Raw genomic sequence first — 19177 nt, forward strand, 5'->3', positions numbered from 1 at the left:
ATGCTGCCAAGATCGCCATTAGAGAATGCAGTAGAAGTTTAATCGGCAGGTCCCGTATTAGAGCGTTTTTCGCGATGGGGCAGAGTCCCATAGTCTCCAACCATTCACAGCCAGCTCGGGCTCCCAGGGTGTGGAGACCATCGTTAAGGGATAATAGGTCGAACAGGGAAGCGGTAAAAGGCGCAGGGAGGCAGGTAGAGATTCGGGAGCTTGATCTAGAAGTGGCCCCGGCGGCCCGTCAGGAAGGATATCCTAAGATGCTTGCGGAGGAAGAAACAGTGCTCGCCAATGTAGTTGATGGTAGCGAGGGGGGAGGCTTAAGTAAGGAATTGTCGAACGTGATCAATATCCCCATCCAAGAAACAAAATGGAGATCAAATTGTCTAGTGGGTTCCATTAAAGCTATGTATAACAATAACCTAGTACAGGAGGCGCTCAGCTCGGAAGGATTCCAAGTGCATGTCTGCCCATGGGCTGGTCTTCTATCCGTTCTTCGTTTCAGGTCAGTCGAAGAAAAGGTCCGATGTTGGAGAATGAGAGAATCCATGATACAAATGTGGTTTGACGAACTAGAACTACTTAAGGGCTTCGAAGGCAAAAAGAAAGTCAAGGTTCAGATAGTAATGAAGGACGTCCCGTTACAGGTGTGGAACCGGAGCTTTTTCGATTGAAATGGGGGAATGTTGTGAAAGTTGATGCAGAAATGGGGGAATGTTGTGAAAGTTGATGCAGACACTTTGGGTTTGAACCGCTTTAATGAAGCTCGTGTGCTGGTGGAAGTCGGTAAAGCGTCTATCATCCCTAACAGGCTGAATATCCTCGTTAATGGCACAATGCATAAGATTAGTTCGGGGACAGTGGATTTCGAAGAAGAAACACAGTTCATCGATGGTAGTCGGCCGGTGGGAGTTGGCGATGAAGAGAATAGTTACGTGCCGCTTTACATTCTATGCAACGTTGCTTTGTGTAATCATAGACCGATTCTCCAGGATGATGTTGTCAGCTTTCCTCTGCAACCCGACGAAGAGCAGTCAGGTCACCAAGTCCAAGCAGACGATGCTCCAGGTGGCGCAATACAGTTTAATCAAGGTTGTAATTCAAATTCGAGCGGGGTGGGCTACATGACGTCCCAATTCTGTTTGATAAAGTTGTCGAGGGCAGTTTTTTATGAAGGGGTACACATTGGCGAAAATATTGAGGAATGGTCTATATCCAACGCGTCCAGACTTCAAGACATCCCAATTGAGGAAGCCCAGCTGTCGATTCTACAAACGCATGGGCCCAACTTTAATAAAAGTAATCAAATTTGTGACCAAATCTGTGCAGTTCCAGTACCAACCTTCGTCATCTTCCCCTGGGCCCAATCTGTTAGGTGTTCAGGTATGTACAGGTAAGAAAATCCGAAAAGAGCATAAGTCCAGAAAAATTAATAAGAGGGCGAAAAGACCAGGTAACCCACAGTCCTCTACTCCAGTGGGGAATACAGTTGGCCAGAGCTCCACGTCCCCTGTTCCTCCATCTATCCATTTATCGCCCATCTCAGAAGCGCAAGCTACTCTGTCTCTCGGTAAAAGGATCGGAATTCAGTTTCATTGTAAGGATAACCAGGTGGTTGATCGTCTGATAGCCATTGAATTGGCTCGAAACAATTAATTTCCATGGGTTTTTTATCTTGCTATCGTGTTGATCTTTTTCTTTTATGAATTGTGCAGTAGTATCATGGAATATCAGAGGTCTTGGCAGGCCAGAGAAGGTGCAGGCAGCTCTCAGGTTATTTGCGGAGTTGAAAACTAGTATTGCGTTTCTTCAAGAATCCAAATTAATGTCATTAAAGCCAGGGTTATCGCTTCGTCTTCGAGGATCAAGGTTCAATGGGTTGGCTTTCTCCCCGTCTTTAGGGGCTTCTGGTGGACTGATTTCCTTGTGGGATAGCAGTTTCTTCGAGGCTTCCAAAATCTCGTCGTTCGACAGGGCAATTTGCGTTGAAGGTTTTCTCTGCCAATTTAAACTGAAGTGTGTCATCATCATTCATCAACATTTATGCTCCTAATGTGGTGAATAAAAGGATCGAGTTCTTCCCGTCCATCTCAGAGTTTATATCCAATGTAAAATTGCCAGTATTGATTGGGGTGATTTGAACTCCGTTGTTGATGAATCAGAAAGAGTAGGTGCTCATTCTCAATCGGAGTTGGCATCGATGGGTCATCTGGTCAATTTCATTCAATCAAATAGTGTGGTATGTTAGATTTGTCTAGAAATTAAGTTGACAAGTTGGAAATTTCATCTTGGTTGGTGGCAAACTTATTGGAAATTTCATTTTGGTTGGTGGCCAAACTTTGAACATGTGAATTTCATATTTGGTGGCTAACTTGTACACATTGGAAAATTCTTTGGTAGGTGGCCAAACTTTGAACATATTATTCTTGAAACTCAACTATAAATAGGCCTAAGTATTTTCATTAGAAATCATCCCAAAAACAAGTTCTCTCTTCCTCTTGTATTCTTCATTTTCCCACTTTGGGAATTCCAAAGAATTCCATTTGTTGTAATATTGGCGATATATTGAAGTTATCATTCGGTGTGGTGCCCGAAGAGTAGACGATATTCTCGTCGAACCTCGTAAATTTGGTGTGTTATCTCCTTTATTATTTTTTATTCGGTTCTTTTCATTGTGTTTTAATATTCAATAGTTTGACAAGTTTATCCGCTGTGCAACTTTTGGTGGTTTTAATCTTGACATTTTAGGTCAATTTTAAAACTACGTTCGTGTGGGAAATAACTCATTTTCCCTAACAATTGATATTAGAGCTTCGGATGAGGTATCCTGGTGGTTCCGTTGCTGAAAAGATACAGTTCGTGATATTGAATATTGTTCGTTAGAATTAAAATGCCAAAATACGGATTAGTTGAGACATCAAGCTCTTCATTTGGACCGGTGAGGAGAGTGATGTCAAATACAAATTTCTCGGTGGAGTTGTTCGATGGATCCAGTCATTTTGGCATGTGGCAAGGCGAGGTGTTAGACGCTTTATTCCAACAAGGTCTGGACATCGCCATTGAGGAAGAAAAGCCCGAATATATGGAGGAGAAAGAATGTGGAACAATCAATCGTTTGGCGTGCAACACGATTCAATCTTGTCTTTCCAGGGAGCAGAAGTATGGCTACAAGAACGAGACTTCTGCAAGTAAGATGTGGAAAGCTTTGGAGAAAAAATTCCTGAAGAAAAGCTCTCAGATTCGTCTTCACATGAAGAAAAGATTGTTCAGATTTGATTATCAACCAGACACCAGTATGAATGAACACATCACTGCGTTCAATGAGCTAGTTGAAGACTTATTGGGCATGGATGAAACCTTCAAAGATGAAGATTTGGCTTTGATGTTGTTGTCATCTCTTCCAGATGAATTTGAGCACCTTGAGACAACGTTACTTCATGGTAAGGATAATGTTACCCTTAAAGATGTAACTGCTGCTTTGTATATAATTATGAACTCAGGAAGAAAACCAAGAAGGAGAGCAAGTACGAAGCAGCGGAGGCCATGGTGGCAAGAGGTCGCCCGAAAAGTCAAAAGCCAAAGTGGAGAGGGAGATCAAAGTCGAAGTCCAGACTGGGAAAAGATGAATGTGCCTTTTGTCATGAGAAAGACCATTGGAAGAAAGATTGTCCGAAGCTGAAGAAGAAAGGAAAAGCTGCTCCAAATGCATGTGTTGCAGAGCATGATGCACATGACTCTGACATATCATTGGTTGCTTCATCAACAACATTCCATTCCGATGAGTGGATATTAGATTCGGGTTGCACCTATCATATGTCCCCTAATCGGGAGTGGTTCTCCGATTTAGTGGAACTAAATGCAGGAGTTGTTTATATGGGCAATGACAATGCCTGTAAAACTGTTGGGATAGGTTCAACTCGATTGAAGAATCAAGATGGATCAACCAGAGTTCCGACGGATGTCCGATACGTGCCCAGTTTGAAAAAAAATCTCATCTCGTTAGGAGCCTTAGAATCCAAAGGCTCAGTAGTCACTATGAGAGATGGAGTTTTAAAAGTCACATATGGCGCACTTGTGATGATGTAGGGCATCAGGAAAAATAATTTGTATTACTACCAAGGTAGTACAATTATTGGAGCAGTTGCAGCAGCTTCCGGAGGTGATGATTTGGACGCAACCCAGTTGTGGCATATGCGGTTGGGACATGCTGGAGAGAAATCCTTGCAAATCCTGGCAAAGAAATTATTGTTGAAAGGTGCAAAGGCTTGCAAATTGAACTTTTGCGAGCATTGTGTTCTGGGAAAGCAGAAGAGAGTGAAGTTTGGCACTACATAATACAAAAGGTATTGTAGATTATATTCACTCAGATGTATGGGGTCCTTCAAAGACATCGTCTTTGGGAGGAAACCATTATTTTGTAACTTTTGTAGATGACTTTTCCAGAAGAGTTTGGGTGTATCCGATGAAGTCTAAATATGAAGTGCTTCAAATTTTCCTGAAATGGAAAAATATGATCGAGAACCAGACTGGTAGAAAGATCAAACGTCTTAGGACGGACAATGGAGGGGAATATAAAAGTGACCCATTATTTGACGTTTGCCATGAGTATGGTATTGTTCGACACTTCACTGTTAGACATACACCATAACAGAATGGGGTGGTAGAGCGTATGAATCGAACACTATTGGAGAAAGTTCGATGTATGTTGTCTAATGCTGGGTTAGGAAAGGCATTTTGGGCTGAGGCCGTGACATATGCTGGCCATCTCATCAATCGTCTGCCGTCATCAGTAATAGGAGGAAAAACACCATTGGAGGTATGGTCTGAAAAACCTGCTACTGATTATGATTCCTTACATGTATTTGTATCTACTGCTTATTATCATGTGAAGGAATCCAAGCTTGATCCAAGAGCAAAGAAGGCTCTCTTTATGGGAATCACCCATGGAGTGAAGGGATTCCGCCTTTGGTGTTTAAACACCAAGAAGATAATTTGTAGCAGAGATGTTACCTTTGATGAATCTGCCCTAGTAAAGAAGGTAACAAGTGAAGCTGTCCAAACAAGTAGTACTCCGCAGCAGGTGGAGCATACTCCAAAACAGGTGGAGTTTCAGCAGACGATGATCCCATAAGTTGACGCGGCTGATTCTTCAACTCCAATAGAAGAATCAGAAGATGAAGAGGTTCAAACCCAAGAACCATTGGAGACACCAGAAACACTTGCAGTTACAAGGCCAAGGAGAGAAATTCGTAGACCTGCTCGATTTGTTGATATGGTGGCCTATGCTCTTCCAGTTGTTGATGATGATATCCCTATCACTTACCAAGAAGCAATACAAAGCTTGGAAAGTGATAAGTGGAAAAGTGCCATGGATGAAGAAATGCAATCTCTCCAAAAGAACAACACTTGGAAACTGGCACAATTACAGAAAGGTAAAAGAGCCATTGGATGCAAGTGGGTATTTGTAAAGAAAGATGGATCTCATAACAAGAAAGATGTTCGCTACAAGGCACGGTTGGTAGCTAAAGGCTACGCTCAAAAGGAGGGAATCGACTACAATGAAGTATTTTCTCCTGTTGTGAAGCATTCCTCCATTAGAATATTATTGGCCTTGGTAGCACAGTTGAATTTGGAGCTAGCTCAACTTGATGTAAAGACGGCTTTCTTGCACGATGATTTAGAAGAGGAGATCTATATGACACAGACAGAAGGATACACAGATGGTGGTTGTGAGAAATGGGTTTGTAAGCTAAACAAATTGCTATATGGATTGAAGCAATCTCTGAGGCAGTGGTACAAGCGATTTGATAGCTTTATGAGGAGGCAAAAGTATACTAGAAGCAAATATGATCATTGTGTGTATTTGCAAAAGCTCAAAGATAGATCTTTCATTTATCTTCTCTTGTACGTTGACGATATGTTGATCGCTTCGAAGAGTCAAAAGGAGATAGAAAAATTAAAGGCTCAGTTGAATCAAGAGTTTGAGATGAAAGATCTAGGTGAGGCCAAGAAGATTCTTGGTATGGAGATCAGCAGAGATAGACAGAGAGTGAAGCTTTATTTAACACAGAAGCAGTATCTGAGAAATGTATTACAATGTTTTGGCATGAATGAAAATACCAAACATGTAAGTATCCCAATGGCTTCTCATTTGAAACTTAGTTCTCAATTATCTCCTAAAACTAACGAAGAACGTGTATATGGCAAAAAGTTCCATATGCTAATGCAGTTGGGAGCTTGATGTATGCAATGGTGTGTACGCATCCTGACATTTCACAAGCAGTTGGAGTTGTGAGCAGGTACATGCATGATCCTGGAGAAGGGCATTGACAAGCTGTGAAATGGATTCTACGGTATCTCCAACAAAACGTGGATATTGGTTTAGTTTTTAAACAGGATGAAGCACTTGGTCAGTGTATGGTTGGATATGTTGATTCCGATTATGCTGGTGATTTGGATAAGCTGCGATCAACTACTGGGTATTTTTTTACTCTTGCTAAAGCCCCAGTAAGTTGGAAGTCTACATTGCAATCTACGGTGGCCTTGTCTACTACAGAGGCAGAATACATGGCAGTTTCAGAGGCTGTAAAGGAAGCAATTTGGCTTAACGGGTTGATGGAAGACTTGAGAGTTGTTCAAAGTCACATTAGTCTCTATTGTGACAGTTAGAGCGCTATTCACTTAGCGAAAAATCAAGTCTACCATTCAAGGACTAAGCATACCGACGTGAGGTATCACTTTGTGCGGGAGATCTTTGAAGAAGGAAATATTCTACTTCAGAAAATTACGACATCAGAAAATCCTGCAGATATGATGACCAATGTGGTAACAGTAATCAAGTTCAATCATGTTTGAACTTGATTAACATCCTGAAAGTATGAACCCTTCGGGTGTGTGGCGCTTGTGAGCGCAATTAGAGGCACTACAAATTTGGGAGTTGAAGAAGTTGAGTAGGCTTGGTAATTTCAAGCCAAGGTGGAGATTTGTTAGATTTGTCTAGAAATTAAGTTGACAAGTTGGAAATTCATCTTGGTTGTGGCCAAACTTTGAACATGTGAATTTCATATTTGGTGGCTAACTTGTACACATTGGAAAATTCTTTGGTAGGTGGCCAAACTTTGAACATATTGTTCTTGAAACTCAACTATAAATAGGCCTAAGTATTTCCATTAGAAATCATCCCTAAAACAAGTTCTCTCTTCCTCTTGTATTCTTCATTCTCCCACTTTGGGAATTTCAAAGAATTCCATTTGTTGTAATATTGGCGATATAGTGAAGTTATCATCCGGTGTGGTGCCCGAGGAGTAGACGATATTCTCGTCGAACCTCGTAAATTTGGTGTGTTCTCTCCTTTATTGTTTTTATTCGGTTCTTTTCATTGTGTTTAATATAGTTTGACAGGTTTATCCGCTGTGCAACCTTTGGTGGTTTTAATCTTGACATTTTAGGTCAATTTTTAAACTACGTTCGTGTGGGAAATAACCCGTTTTCCCCAAAATGGTAGACCTCCCTCTCCAGGGTGGACCGTTTACGTGATGCAGAGGAGGTGCATCGGTTTCAGCTAGCAGGCTAGACAGATTCCTCCTATCCCCCGAGCTGCTAGCTTGTTTCCAAATTGTGTTCAGTGCGCGCTCCCGAAAAATCTTTCGAATCATTCCCCAGTAGTTTTCAAAGTCCTATCCACTCAGTTCGGTCCTCGACCTTCCAAGTGGTTCAACCATTGGGCAGATGACCCAGGCTATGTCGATCTCATAAAAGAGGTTAGTTCGAATTCGAGGGGACTGAGTGCTTCAAAAGTCTTGAAAAACATTGAAGTTGCGTCCAAGTAATGGACCATCTCCTCAAAGCAAAAGAAAGAAGGCTGCATCAAATCGATTGAAGAAAGAATTGCCACACTCGAAGAGGCCAACCTCGCTACTGGTTTCAATCCAGATATCTATTTGGAGATAAACTGCCACAAACATAAATTATGGAGTTTGTACAGAACGGAAGAACGAGAATCATTACAGAAATCCCGCCTGAAATGGTTCGTTGAGGGGCACCGTTCAATTAATTGAGTCTATGAAATTAATTACTCATAAATTTGTATTACTATACACTTTTTGGTGAAATTCTGAATTTATCCTCTTATTTTTAAAAAATATAAGTTAGTCCATCTTCTTCAATTTCTCATAATTGAGATTTGCACTTTATGGAAACTTAAAAGTTTGTCAAATTATTGGTAAACCCATAACTTGAACTGTTGACTTTTGTTAATTTGTTTCGTTTGAATCAAAAATTTCTTAATTTTTATTATGTTCTTATTGTTAAACAATTAACTTATAGGTCATTTGATTTAATGACAATGTTTAAGATTGTTATCCAAACGGAGTAGCATCGAAGGTTTTTTTTTATATAAAATATGCGAAATGGATTTTGATAAATTAAAGTAAATAGATCGTTTTTTCAACTTTGTAAAGTAGAATGATGAAATTCATAATTAAACCTATATGTTATTATATCATAGTATATTTAAAATATTTTACTTGCACAAACCAAACGACCTCAATGGTTAAGGTATTTGTTGTTATTCCTTGAGGTCCAAGATTTAGGATAAAAAAATATTGGACTAATTGTTTAGGATGAGTTTCCATTTTTTTTCTTTTCCGTTTGTTAAAATTTGGATTGAATAAAATTCTATGTTATTTTACTTTCTAAGCTATATAATTACAACAAAAAAATAAAAAAAGACATAATGTATAAATCGATTATAATTAATATATTAACTTGATTTAAAACACTCGGGAAATTATTTAACCAATGGTCGTCTCAGCTTTGCCAAAGATGGGAGCCCCAGAGGACCAATCCCCATTTTTTTTTTGACAATTTATTAAGTTATATGTTAAATTAAATTGACCATTTAAAATAAATAGTATATCTTGTTTATGTCTTAATTTCGAGTGTTAAGGGACAAGGAAAAAGGATATTATTTTATAATTTTTTTCATTTCACTACGAAAAAGGATATTACATTGGCTGAAAAGTTTAGTGAGAACATGTCCAACTTTTTTTTTTTGACAATTAGTACTGTAGTTGGCTTCCTCAACAATATTATCAAGCCTTCGTTAGTTCTTAACAACTAAAATTTGGTTAAGTTGTTTTATTAATGTAATTACAACATCATAGTTCCAAAGGATGATATTGTCATGCTATTACAACTATTTATTCAAAATACAAATTATCGAGGCATTCGATTTTAAAAAACCAACGTGGGCATAATAAATCAGCTTTTTAAAAGCAATGTACGGAATTAAATGTTGATTCAACTCTACTTGAAAATTTTCGATTCTGATGAGAAGGCATCATAAATCTACTTTAAAAAGCTCGCACTAGAAAGTTCAATTAAATTCTCAAATTAAAATATCGATTTACAACATCATAGTTCCAAAGGATGATATTGTCATGCTATTACAACTATTTATTCAAAATACAAATTATCGAGGCATTCGATTTTAAAAAACCAACGTGGGCATAATAAATCAGCTTTTTAAAAGAACAATGTACGGAATTAAAATGTTGATTCAACTCTACTTGAAAATTTTCGATTCTGATGAGAAGCATCATAAATCTACTTTAAAAAGCTCGCACTAGAAAGTTTCAATTAAATTCTCAAATTAAAATATCGATTCCCACATTTAACATGATTAAAAAGAACTAATTAGAATCATAAATCTAAATCTCACCGTGCATGAAAAACTCGGCACCTCAACTCATCACCACCAGCAATATCAGAAACACCAACAAACCAATACCGAAAACAACACGTATCCAACAACTATACAAGAGCAAATGAATACCCAAACAGTGTATACGACAAGTACAACTATAGCTGACCATAATAATACCAGGAAAATACAACTATAGCTGACAATAGTAATACCAGGAAAATACATGCATCCAACAACTAAACTCGAGCATAGCAATGCCGAAAACATACAGGTATCTCGAAACCATATCGAAGAATAGCAATGTATCCAACAATTATACCCCCATATATAAGGCCACAACCAGGTAGGTAACCAAGGCCAACCTTTTATAAGGTCTCATGGCAGGAGAGAGGAAACATGGTTAAAATAGGTTGTGTCCTCATTTCAAGCATTTTCATGCCTACACCTAGCATTTTGATTATGTTGTTTTCGCATAAGGGGTAAACAGTCAACAAGTTATGGGGGGTTAAATGACAAATAGAGATATGTTTTAGAAACACCATCGAAGGTTACCCCACAACCCCAATCTATGGTGTGGCTGAAGTTACTACTTTTCGGGTTCGATCATGTGATTCAGCTATGCCCTTTGCTTGAAAAACCAAGTTGTGGCTAAGAACTAATTTGTGGCTTGCTTATTTTCTGAATAGATAATGGTGATTAAGGCTGACTTGGCTGGGAAACGTCGATTTCAAGGGCCACACAAATTAGCAATGGAGCTAATCTGATCAGATACAAGTAGAATTCTAAATTACCCATTTTTCACAGCTGATAAAAACTTGAATGATAATGGCAAAAGGACAGATACAAGCAATCTGATCAGCCTAGTCACTAACTATATGCTTTCCTAAATTCAATCTATAGCCACAATCGTCCATAATTACGTATTAACAAAGCATTCGTAACTTTATGCAGAAAAAACAGTAAAAAAATTAACATCCGAAACCACAAGATTTTAACCAAGAGCTCAACATGTTTCAATAGGTCAAAATGGTTCATCAAAGACAACAACGAAAATCCTTTTAAAAGTACAGTATCCATCAAACAAAGCAAAATTAAAAGAACAAGAGATTGAAATTACGGGCTTCTAAAGAAATTAGATTACTTAGATCTTTGCCTCATCTTTCTTCTCTTCCTCTTCAACCTCCTCATACGCTTCTTCTTCCACTGAAAATTACAAAAATAAGAAAACCCATTTCAATATTTCAATCAAAGAACAATTGAAAAGTATCAAAAATGAAGATCGTGATTCGAATGGTTAAGTTAACACCTTAGCTCTCATGGCGAAAAGGCTTCGAAATCGAACTCTTTTTGCAGCTCGAAACCACCGGTTTTTGCTTCCTTCTTCAGAGGCTGCGACAAGAGTGATGTGCTGAAACTGGGGATTTGAGATTATATAGAGAGAAGAAAGCTTGAAACCCTAAAATGCCTAAAGGCCATCGTTGTTCAGCTTTGGGTAATTGGACTATTGGGTTATGCTATTCTGGAGCCTTCATAGCCCAAAATAAAGTTTTTTTTTGGATAATTTAATTAACTCCATTTAGGGTAAACTATATATTTAGTACCTATACAATTATTTTTGTTCTGTTTTGATACTCAAACATTATTTTGTTTCAAAATCATACCTAATTTTTAGTTTATGTTTCATTTTGGTACACTATCATTAAGATTTAACGTTGATGTTAACATGTCATCATAAGGTAATACCACATCATCATTAAAAAATCACATCTTGATTCTCTTAATTTTTAATGATAGGGTACCAAATTGAAATCTAAATTAAATGTTAGGTATAATTTTAAAATAAAATAAAGTTTGGGTACTAAAATAGAACAAAAATAATAAATTAAGTACTAAACGTGTAGTTTACCCTTCTATTTATTATTATGTCAAATACAAATATTATTATCTTAATACGAATTAATTAAATGATCCGTTAGATATCCAAATACACAATAAATATAAAAACAATTAAAAGTAAAGTAAGAATATATATATATATAGTAGTATATTGTTAAACAATATAAAACTCTTAGTTATATATAAATTTAGGACTATTAGATAACTGGAAATAGATGGATGAGATTGATAATAGAAAATGAGAAGATATTCATTGGAAGAAGAAAAAAAAAGTCAATCACAATCATCTATTTTCACTCATACAACAATTATAAATCCATATAAAACTAAAAAATTTTACATTATATAAGTGGATCCTAACCTTATATGTATATATAGGGATGGATATGGGTCGAGTTTGGGTCAGGTTTCGACCAACCTGACCCGACCCGAAAATTTTATAGTTTTTACCCGACCCGACCTGAAAAATATATATCCTCCAATCTGAACCCGACTTGACCCGAAATAATAATAAAATATTATTTTTATTCAATAAAAACAGTGATTTAATTGAAAAAATAATATATAAAGGAGTATTATTGTAATTATTCCTAAATATATAAGGTAAAATTATATTTTTATTGGGTCGGGTATTTTTTACCCTAAACTAAAATTTGACCGACCCGAACAATATCTTTAAAAAAACCCCGACTCGACCCGAACCCAATTTTTTAAAAATTAACCCAACCCGAACGAGTCGGGTCAGAACCCATCGGGTTCGAGTCCCATGCCCATCCTTTTATATATATATATATATATATATATATAAACAATATGATTAAAGAGAGTGATTTAAATTAAAATCAATTAATAATATAATATTATAAATAATTATATTTAAATTTAAATAATGATTAAATATATTTAATTTAACTTGGATTTTAAGAACTTGACTCGAAAAATTTTCAAATTAAAGTTTTATTGATAAAACAATAAATATAAATTCGACTAATTCAAATTTTTTAATTTGAGTCGATCCGATCAAATAATCATCCCGAAATGTATCTGCAAGGGTTACAAGGAAAAGTGGCTTTAAAAGTTGCTTCCGCCAAGATTGTTGCAACTGGAATATGAAATACAATTTGTGATGACGTTGACCTATTTTTCCAGGTGAAAAGCAAGTAACAACACAGAAAATGTCAATTCAGCATCGAACTGATTCCAAAATTCCGCCGGACACCTCCGAAACTGTCTTGTGCAAGAGGAAGTAAGCCAAACACCGGTTTTCGTTCATGTCGGACACGATATAAGGTCTGAAATTCTAGGATGCAGGAGAAAAAGTAAGCCAGGCACCGGTTCTTGCTTGATCGTGTTCGAACTTCTTCAGTATACAGCAGTAGTTAAGCTGGACCAGAAAGGAGGAAAATTTGTGTTCTAGTTACAAAATCCCAGCTCCTAGACTTGTTAAAAACATGAAACAAACATAATGGAAAGCACTGTGCAAAAAATTAACGATCATCGGCGATATGCTTTCTGTATCTATATGCTGGAAGTTCTGCGAGAAACAGATCTTAAAAACCTATCTCGACTACTTTCAGTATACATTTCTTCCTCAATAATAGCATCAACTGATATGAAAGGCGAAGCGGACCTATATGATCAGTCAAATATTCTACAGCGAAAGGAGATCCTATCCCAAGATCAAATTCCCCACCCCAGCTTATCCATCAGAAATTGTTGATGATATAATACTCAGGGAATATAAAGGTAAGAGAAAGAGAAAGAACACAAACCTCCATTCGGAATAAACTCGTAGGGACAACAAGTCCAACTCCTACTGAACTTCGAAGTGACCCTACAAACTTCTGAACAGAGAAATTGCGATACTCGTTCTCGGTTAACTTGGCAACATTACCAGCACATGCAAACACATGAGCATGGATTCCCTTTTCTCTAAACCACCTAAATGGTAGATCAAAAGAAAGGTCTGCCAAAGCAGTGACAGCAAGGTCTCCTCCAAGAAAATCCACGCCAGAAGGACCGACATTTCCATCGTTAACCTGCCTTTTAGGCTCTGTTGGACCCAATCCCCTTGTCTTAAATCCCCATAATGCTGTTGGCCCTCCTAAAGCACAAACTGGAGATATGTTGCCACCTAAGAAGAATCTTTCTGGCAGAGATGACGGTTTACTCAAGAACCCGTCCCCCCATGGAAAGACAACACCACCAGAAACCCCAAAATTAAGAGCAGCATGATAAAATCCGATAGGAACAACGTAACGAAGATCAAATTCCTGTCACAAACCATCAATGGAAAAGAATGACAAACAGCAATTCTGACAAACACGTACAAACACACGTTTGTGAGAAAAAAAGAATGCTTGGGGGTAAATGAGAAGCATGCATAATTCATACCTGCCGAAGAAATCGTAAGCTCCGACTATCAGGTACAAGCCCACCAAGTTGAGTAGTAGAAACAAAAGCATAACCCCGAGTTGGCCGCATTGAGGAATTTCTCCTGTCAAATTTGAAGGTATACTTCATAGAAGAAAGTAAAATATGGCCAAGCTGCCTCCTTACGGACCTCGATGACATTTGTGATGGATCAGTTAAGGTACGCCATGCAAGATTATATGCCACATCATGATGTTGACTTGAAAATAATCCAAGAGACAGGCCCATTGATCGCTCTTTGTATGAAGAAAACTTAAGCCAATCTTGGGATAGTAAGTATGCTCGTGCTGTGACAGGAGTTACCAGTCCTTTAAAGCGTGGCAAATACACGCCAGCGCTTAACTCAGCTGAGTGACCGATTCCATATGCCAATGAACCATCCCAAAGATCCCCATAACCAAACAAATTTTTGTACTTGACAGATCCTTCCACTGTGGAAGATCTAGCCTACAACGGCATTTTACAAATTTAAAAGCTCAAATTTAAGACTTCATACAGAAAATTGGGGATCAAACGGCAGAAGGAACATAATTTTCCATATCAAAGCTAGTATAAATATTATGATCATGGTTGTCTAATTTATTTGCAATATCACTTTTGGTTGGTCGCATGTAGACTAAATGCATAACTATATACATATTACGCATGGTATAAATATCATACAAATGGAACAAAATGCATCTTCAATATAACATTGGAAAAGATTTCTACTCTTTCATCCATCTAAACCTTCAATAAATATCAATAATGCAGCCATGTACATCCTCCCATTCACAATATTCTCATTCATTAGCATTGTCGTTATTCCGTATGCTCGATCAGCTTAAAAGGAAGTGTTCCTCTCCACAAAATCTAATCAACTATGTTGCTCAGACTCTTCATTTTTTTTCAAGTATCGAACAAACATTTGGACACGAGTATGGGATACGACTCACCAAAGTCATACCCTTGTCAAATAATTCTCGTATCCAACAGAAACAAATTCACAAAAATTGAACATACCCATATTGAATATTCATGCAAGAGTCCAAGTAACATAGCTAATTACCACATTATACTAATTCAATAACCAGAATTTACGACATTTTCATTTCAGCATATTAAACTCAAAACTAAATTCCATCCCAACTATTCATATTTCATATATTCCATTTAACCCATGTCTAGAAAAAAACCGCATTGCAATTAATTTTCCTCCAATGTCTCAGTAGCCAAACATATATAATTCAAAACACGCAAACTAGAGGGCAAAATAAACCTTCAAAAAATCAGATTAAAAAACGAAATTCACCTCCGCTTTCGTATAAGCTCCAATCTCTCCCGAAAGCGGGCCGGCAGTCTCAACAACCTCGATAATCACATTAGCAGTTCCAGGAAGTTCAGGCGGACCGGAATCGAGCGTAATTTTCACGGAATCAAAAATTTCAAGCGATTGCAGCCGCAAATTCACAATTTGCGACGCTTTCAACAGCTCTTGCATCGAGCCGACGTTGTTCAACACCTCCGTCTCGGCTTCAATTATATGGTTCTTCGTTTTCGTGTTCCCTTTGATGATGACGTCGTGGACGCGGACCGAAACCGGACCGGTTTTCATTCGCTGCATCAGCGAGTCCATTTTGTGTTTCTCCGAACGCAACCGAGCCTCTCGCGATTGAGGTTTAGGCCGGTTCGGTCCTCCGAATACGCCGTCATTTTCGTCCTCGTCATCATCTTCGACGTCGTTTTCGTCATCGCCGCCATCTTCTTCTTCGTCGATTTCGTTGGTGTTGAAGGGTTTTTGGTGTTCCGGGTCGGATTTCGGATTAGGCTTAGCCAATTCGGGTACCGAATCGGGGTTTGACATTTGTGAATGGGGAACAAGGGGAACGTTCAACTTTGCAAAGCGAAGACAGTGAAGTGAGTAGGCGGGCGGCGGTGCCAGGGGTTTTTGATGTTTAAAGGTTTATTAGGGAAGATTTTGATTTTGCTAAGATGTCCCTTTACTTTTTCTTATTTTATCACTAATACTTTTGGTACTTGTTGATTTAGCATTTCAATAAATTTTCTCATTCATTTATAAATAAAATTTTAACAAATATATTTCGGTATCTAAATTTGTTTTAAATATTTAATTTGATACTTTATTATTTTATCTAATTATAAATATTAATTTAATTTTTCAATTTAAAATTAATTTAATTATCGTAAGTACTAATTTAGAATAAAATGTTAAAAATAAATATTAATGTAAGTCATAAAAACATTTAAACTTATGTATCAAATTATACTTTAAAACTAAATTTGGATACCTTATGGGAATGGATCACAAAAAAATCATTAACCAAATTAAACATTGAAATCAAAATCATATATATATTAGATATTATCTTATTACACAATATTAAACTATTTTAGTTTTACATAGATTTAAGACCGTTGGATGTATAAAATATAAAAAAAATTAGATGTTAATCTCAACCATCTATTTTTACTTATCAAATGTTCCTAAATCCGTATAAAACAAAAAAAAAGTTTTATATTATCTAGGTAGATTCTAATCCTATTTATATATAACAGATGACTAAGATTATTATTAAAAAATAAGAAGACTTTTACAGAAAAAAGTGTAACTATCCTGCGTATAAAAGAATTAGTCTCAATCGTTAAATTTAATTAATATAACGATTCAAAAAATATGTAAAATATTAAAAATGTACATCATATTATTGAATTTTAATTTTTTTTTCTCTCTCTCTCTATATAGTATAATCCACCCACACGATTTAAAAATAAAATAGATTCACTAAATTATGACTATTATATAAGTGTAAATTGATAGCTAAAATTATATATTTTTCATAAAAATCTCCTAATTCTAGCTTTTAATCTCAATCATTACTATATATTCATCCAATAATATTAAATTAATATAAAAATTTGTAATTATTGTCGAAACATCTTTAAGACCGGGGAAGTAGACCCCTTTAAAGTTTCGTTACGAAATGTGTATTGAATCGTGATTCGGGGCGTAATTGCGTTGATCTCTCTGAGTCTAGCACCGACTTCTCTCATATTTGGTCTTTGTCGAGGTTCGGGGTGGACACAAGATTTGATCACCTCTTCGATTTTCTCCACTTGATCTGCACCAAAAGGCTCGTCTTCCTCGCAATACCGGACAAGGTTGGCAAATTTTTTGTGATCGATTCTCGATAACGTTTCAATCTGGAACCATAAAACTAGAAATAGTTAGACAAACCAATAAGATCCGATACTCAGAATGTAGTCGGAGTACTTCTCAACTGTGTTTCTAAATTTCTCGGCCAATCTTGGGCAGATTTCATCGGGACGGAGGCCACAGAAATTTCAATCCCACTAGACAATGTGCCTTTGTACACAATGGCAACAGTTGAAGAACTAGTCACATTGCCGAAATCTTCACAGGTTCTGATCTCTTCAGCTTCAGTACACCTGAAACGCAACAACTACGTTATTCAAATCCAGGTATTGTTGGATACAAATATGTGCTTGGGTATGTTCAATTTATTTCCAAGTTTTTTTTCAAGTATTTGTGTGGCATACTTATGTATAAAAATGTGTCGGACACAAGTTTAAGACATGAATCTTCAAAGAAATATGGTGTATTCGTGTCGAAAAGGTCCCCAAATATAATAGAAGGTTTTGGAAGAGTAGGAGAGATTTTAGAAGCTTACTCCAATGTGGTCTTTTTGGTTTCTTCAATCAATTTCAGCTCTTCTGCGGCAGATCATTAGCACATTTCAGATACATTTTGACCCATTCAAAGCCCACTCAGTCCACTTCCACAAATGAAGTGCAGTCGATATCCTGAAGGGTGATTTTACCCATGTATATATCATTTATGTGATCGGGACAGAGGCAAGCATATCTGATTCAAGGTTTCATGAATAACACCCATACCCTTAACCCACTGAGCTTCATCCAGGGGATTCAGATTCAGATGATTTTGCATTAACCTAACTCTATAAATGATTGTATCAGTTCTCCACAGAAATGAGCAACACAAGGATGTGATAGCTCATCGGATGCCAATCTGATCAAAGTCGAGATATAGCGCCATCCACCAATTTTGGGTCTGAAATATTTTTATCACCCGTCATCTTAATATCCCTCTCGGTCGGGAAGTAAACTTCTTCGTTTCCATTTATATTCGAGACTTTCAAATCTTTACTGTAATGTTTAATTGCTTCAAGTTTGGTGGATTCATGCTTGTGTGCCAATGTTAAAATACAAGAGAACCTCAAGTGATAAGAAACAACCGTTTCCACCATTCTGAAGTTGTGACAACAACAGAAGAAATCCAGCCATCTCCTTCCAACACCAGCGTACCACTTAACGATGTCAGCATCTTCCAATGCAAAAGTAAGTCGATTGGCCTTGGACGACCCATATTATTTGTAAAACCCACCATTCTAACAACCTTCCTAACAAGTTCTATAGAAGCAGAAACCTTCATACACAACTTGGTCAGATCATCTACCCTGCGCTCAGAATATTTCTGTTCCTCTTCTTCTCATACCCTCTTTTCTTCTTCCTCAAATACCATTCTTGCTTTGGTAGGGGCCAAATGCTTGTCAACTTGTTCTTGGAACTTGTCATAAGCATCAACAAGATCTTGTGGCAACTGATCTCTAACATGTCTTAAAGATAAAAAATCACCTCTAGAGAGCAGCCGATACCAGTTTCATCTTTCTTCCAAGGACCCCAAGAACTCTTGGACAACTTAATCTGCCCAAGTCCTAAAGATTCGTCAATTTGATATTCAAATTGTACTACCAATTTAATAATAATTAAATTGATGTATAACGAATGGGATAATAGCTCATAATATTTTAAAAAATAAAAAATAATTAAATTGATAGTTCGTAGTTCATATCTTTAACTTGAACAAAGAATTATCGATCAATCATCTCATAAAGATTTAAGATAAGATCTCTCTTCCCCCCCCCCCCCAAAAAAAATCCTTAGGGTGCTTTAACATATGTTTGGAGTTTGTAATGACCACCTAATTATCTTGTAGTTGGATTAAATATAAAATTATAAAGTTAAGCTTAAAATATTATAAGTTTAATATTTCATTTCACGACCTATATATAAATCTATTAAATCATATAAACTATTTTTATTAAA

General features: G+C 36.9%; 1 protein-coding gene, 1 long non-coding RNA gene and 1 pseudogene across 2 annotated transcripts; all 3 read right to left on the reverse strand.

Annotated features, from left to right (window-relative positions):
• Window positions 1–10720: 10720 nt before the first annotated feature.
• LOC120217553 lies at window positions 10721–11117 on the reverse strand. The gene is made up of 2 exons (XR_005525152.1): window positions 11010–11117; window positions 10721–10906 (listed from the first exon to the last, which is right to left on the reverse strand). It is a non-coding gene; the product is annotated as an uncharacterized LOC120217553 (long non-coding RNA).
• A 1523-nt stretch (window positions 11118–12640) lies between these two features.
• Window positions 12641–15875, reverse strand: LOC120217551 (sorting and assembly machinery component 50 homolog). Its single transcript, XM_039214640.1, has 4 exons — window positions 15324–15875; window positions 13994–14479; window positions 13372–13872; window positions 12641–12983 (listed from the first exon to the last, which is right to left on the reverse strand). The coding sequence occupies exons 1-4, from the start codon at window positions 15873–15875 to the stop codon at window positions 12900–12902; spliced, it is 1623 nt and encodes a 540-aa protein (XP_039070571.1). The 3' UTR covers window positions 12641–12899.
• Window positions 15876–17723: 1848 nt separating this feature from the next.
• Window positions 17724–18731, reverse strand: LOC120217329 (annotated as a pseudogene).
• Between the last annotated feature and the right edge of the window lie 446 nt (window positions 18732–19177).

Source organism: Hibiscus syriacus, unplaced genomic scaffold, assembly GCF_006381635.1.
Source record: "Hibiscus syriacus cultivar Baekdansim isolate YM2019G1 unplaced genomic scaffold, ASM638163v2 tig00110187_pilon, whole genome shotgun sequence".
Lineage (NCBI taxonomy): Eukaryota > Viridiplantae > Streptophyta > Magnoliopsida > Malvales > Malvaceae > Hibiscus > Hibiscus syriacus.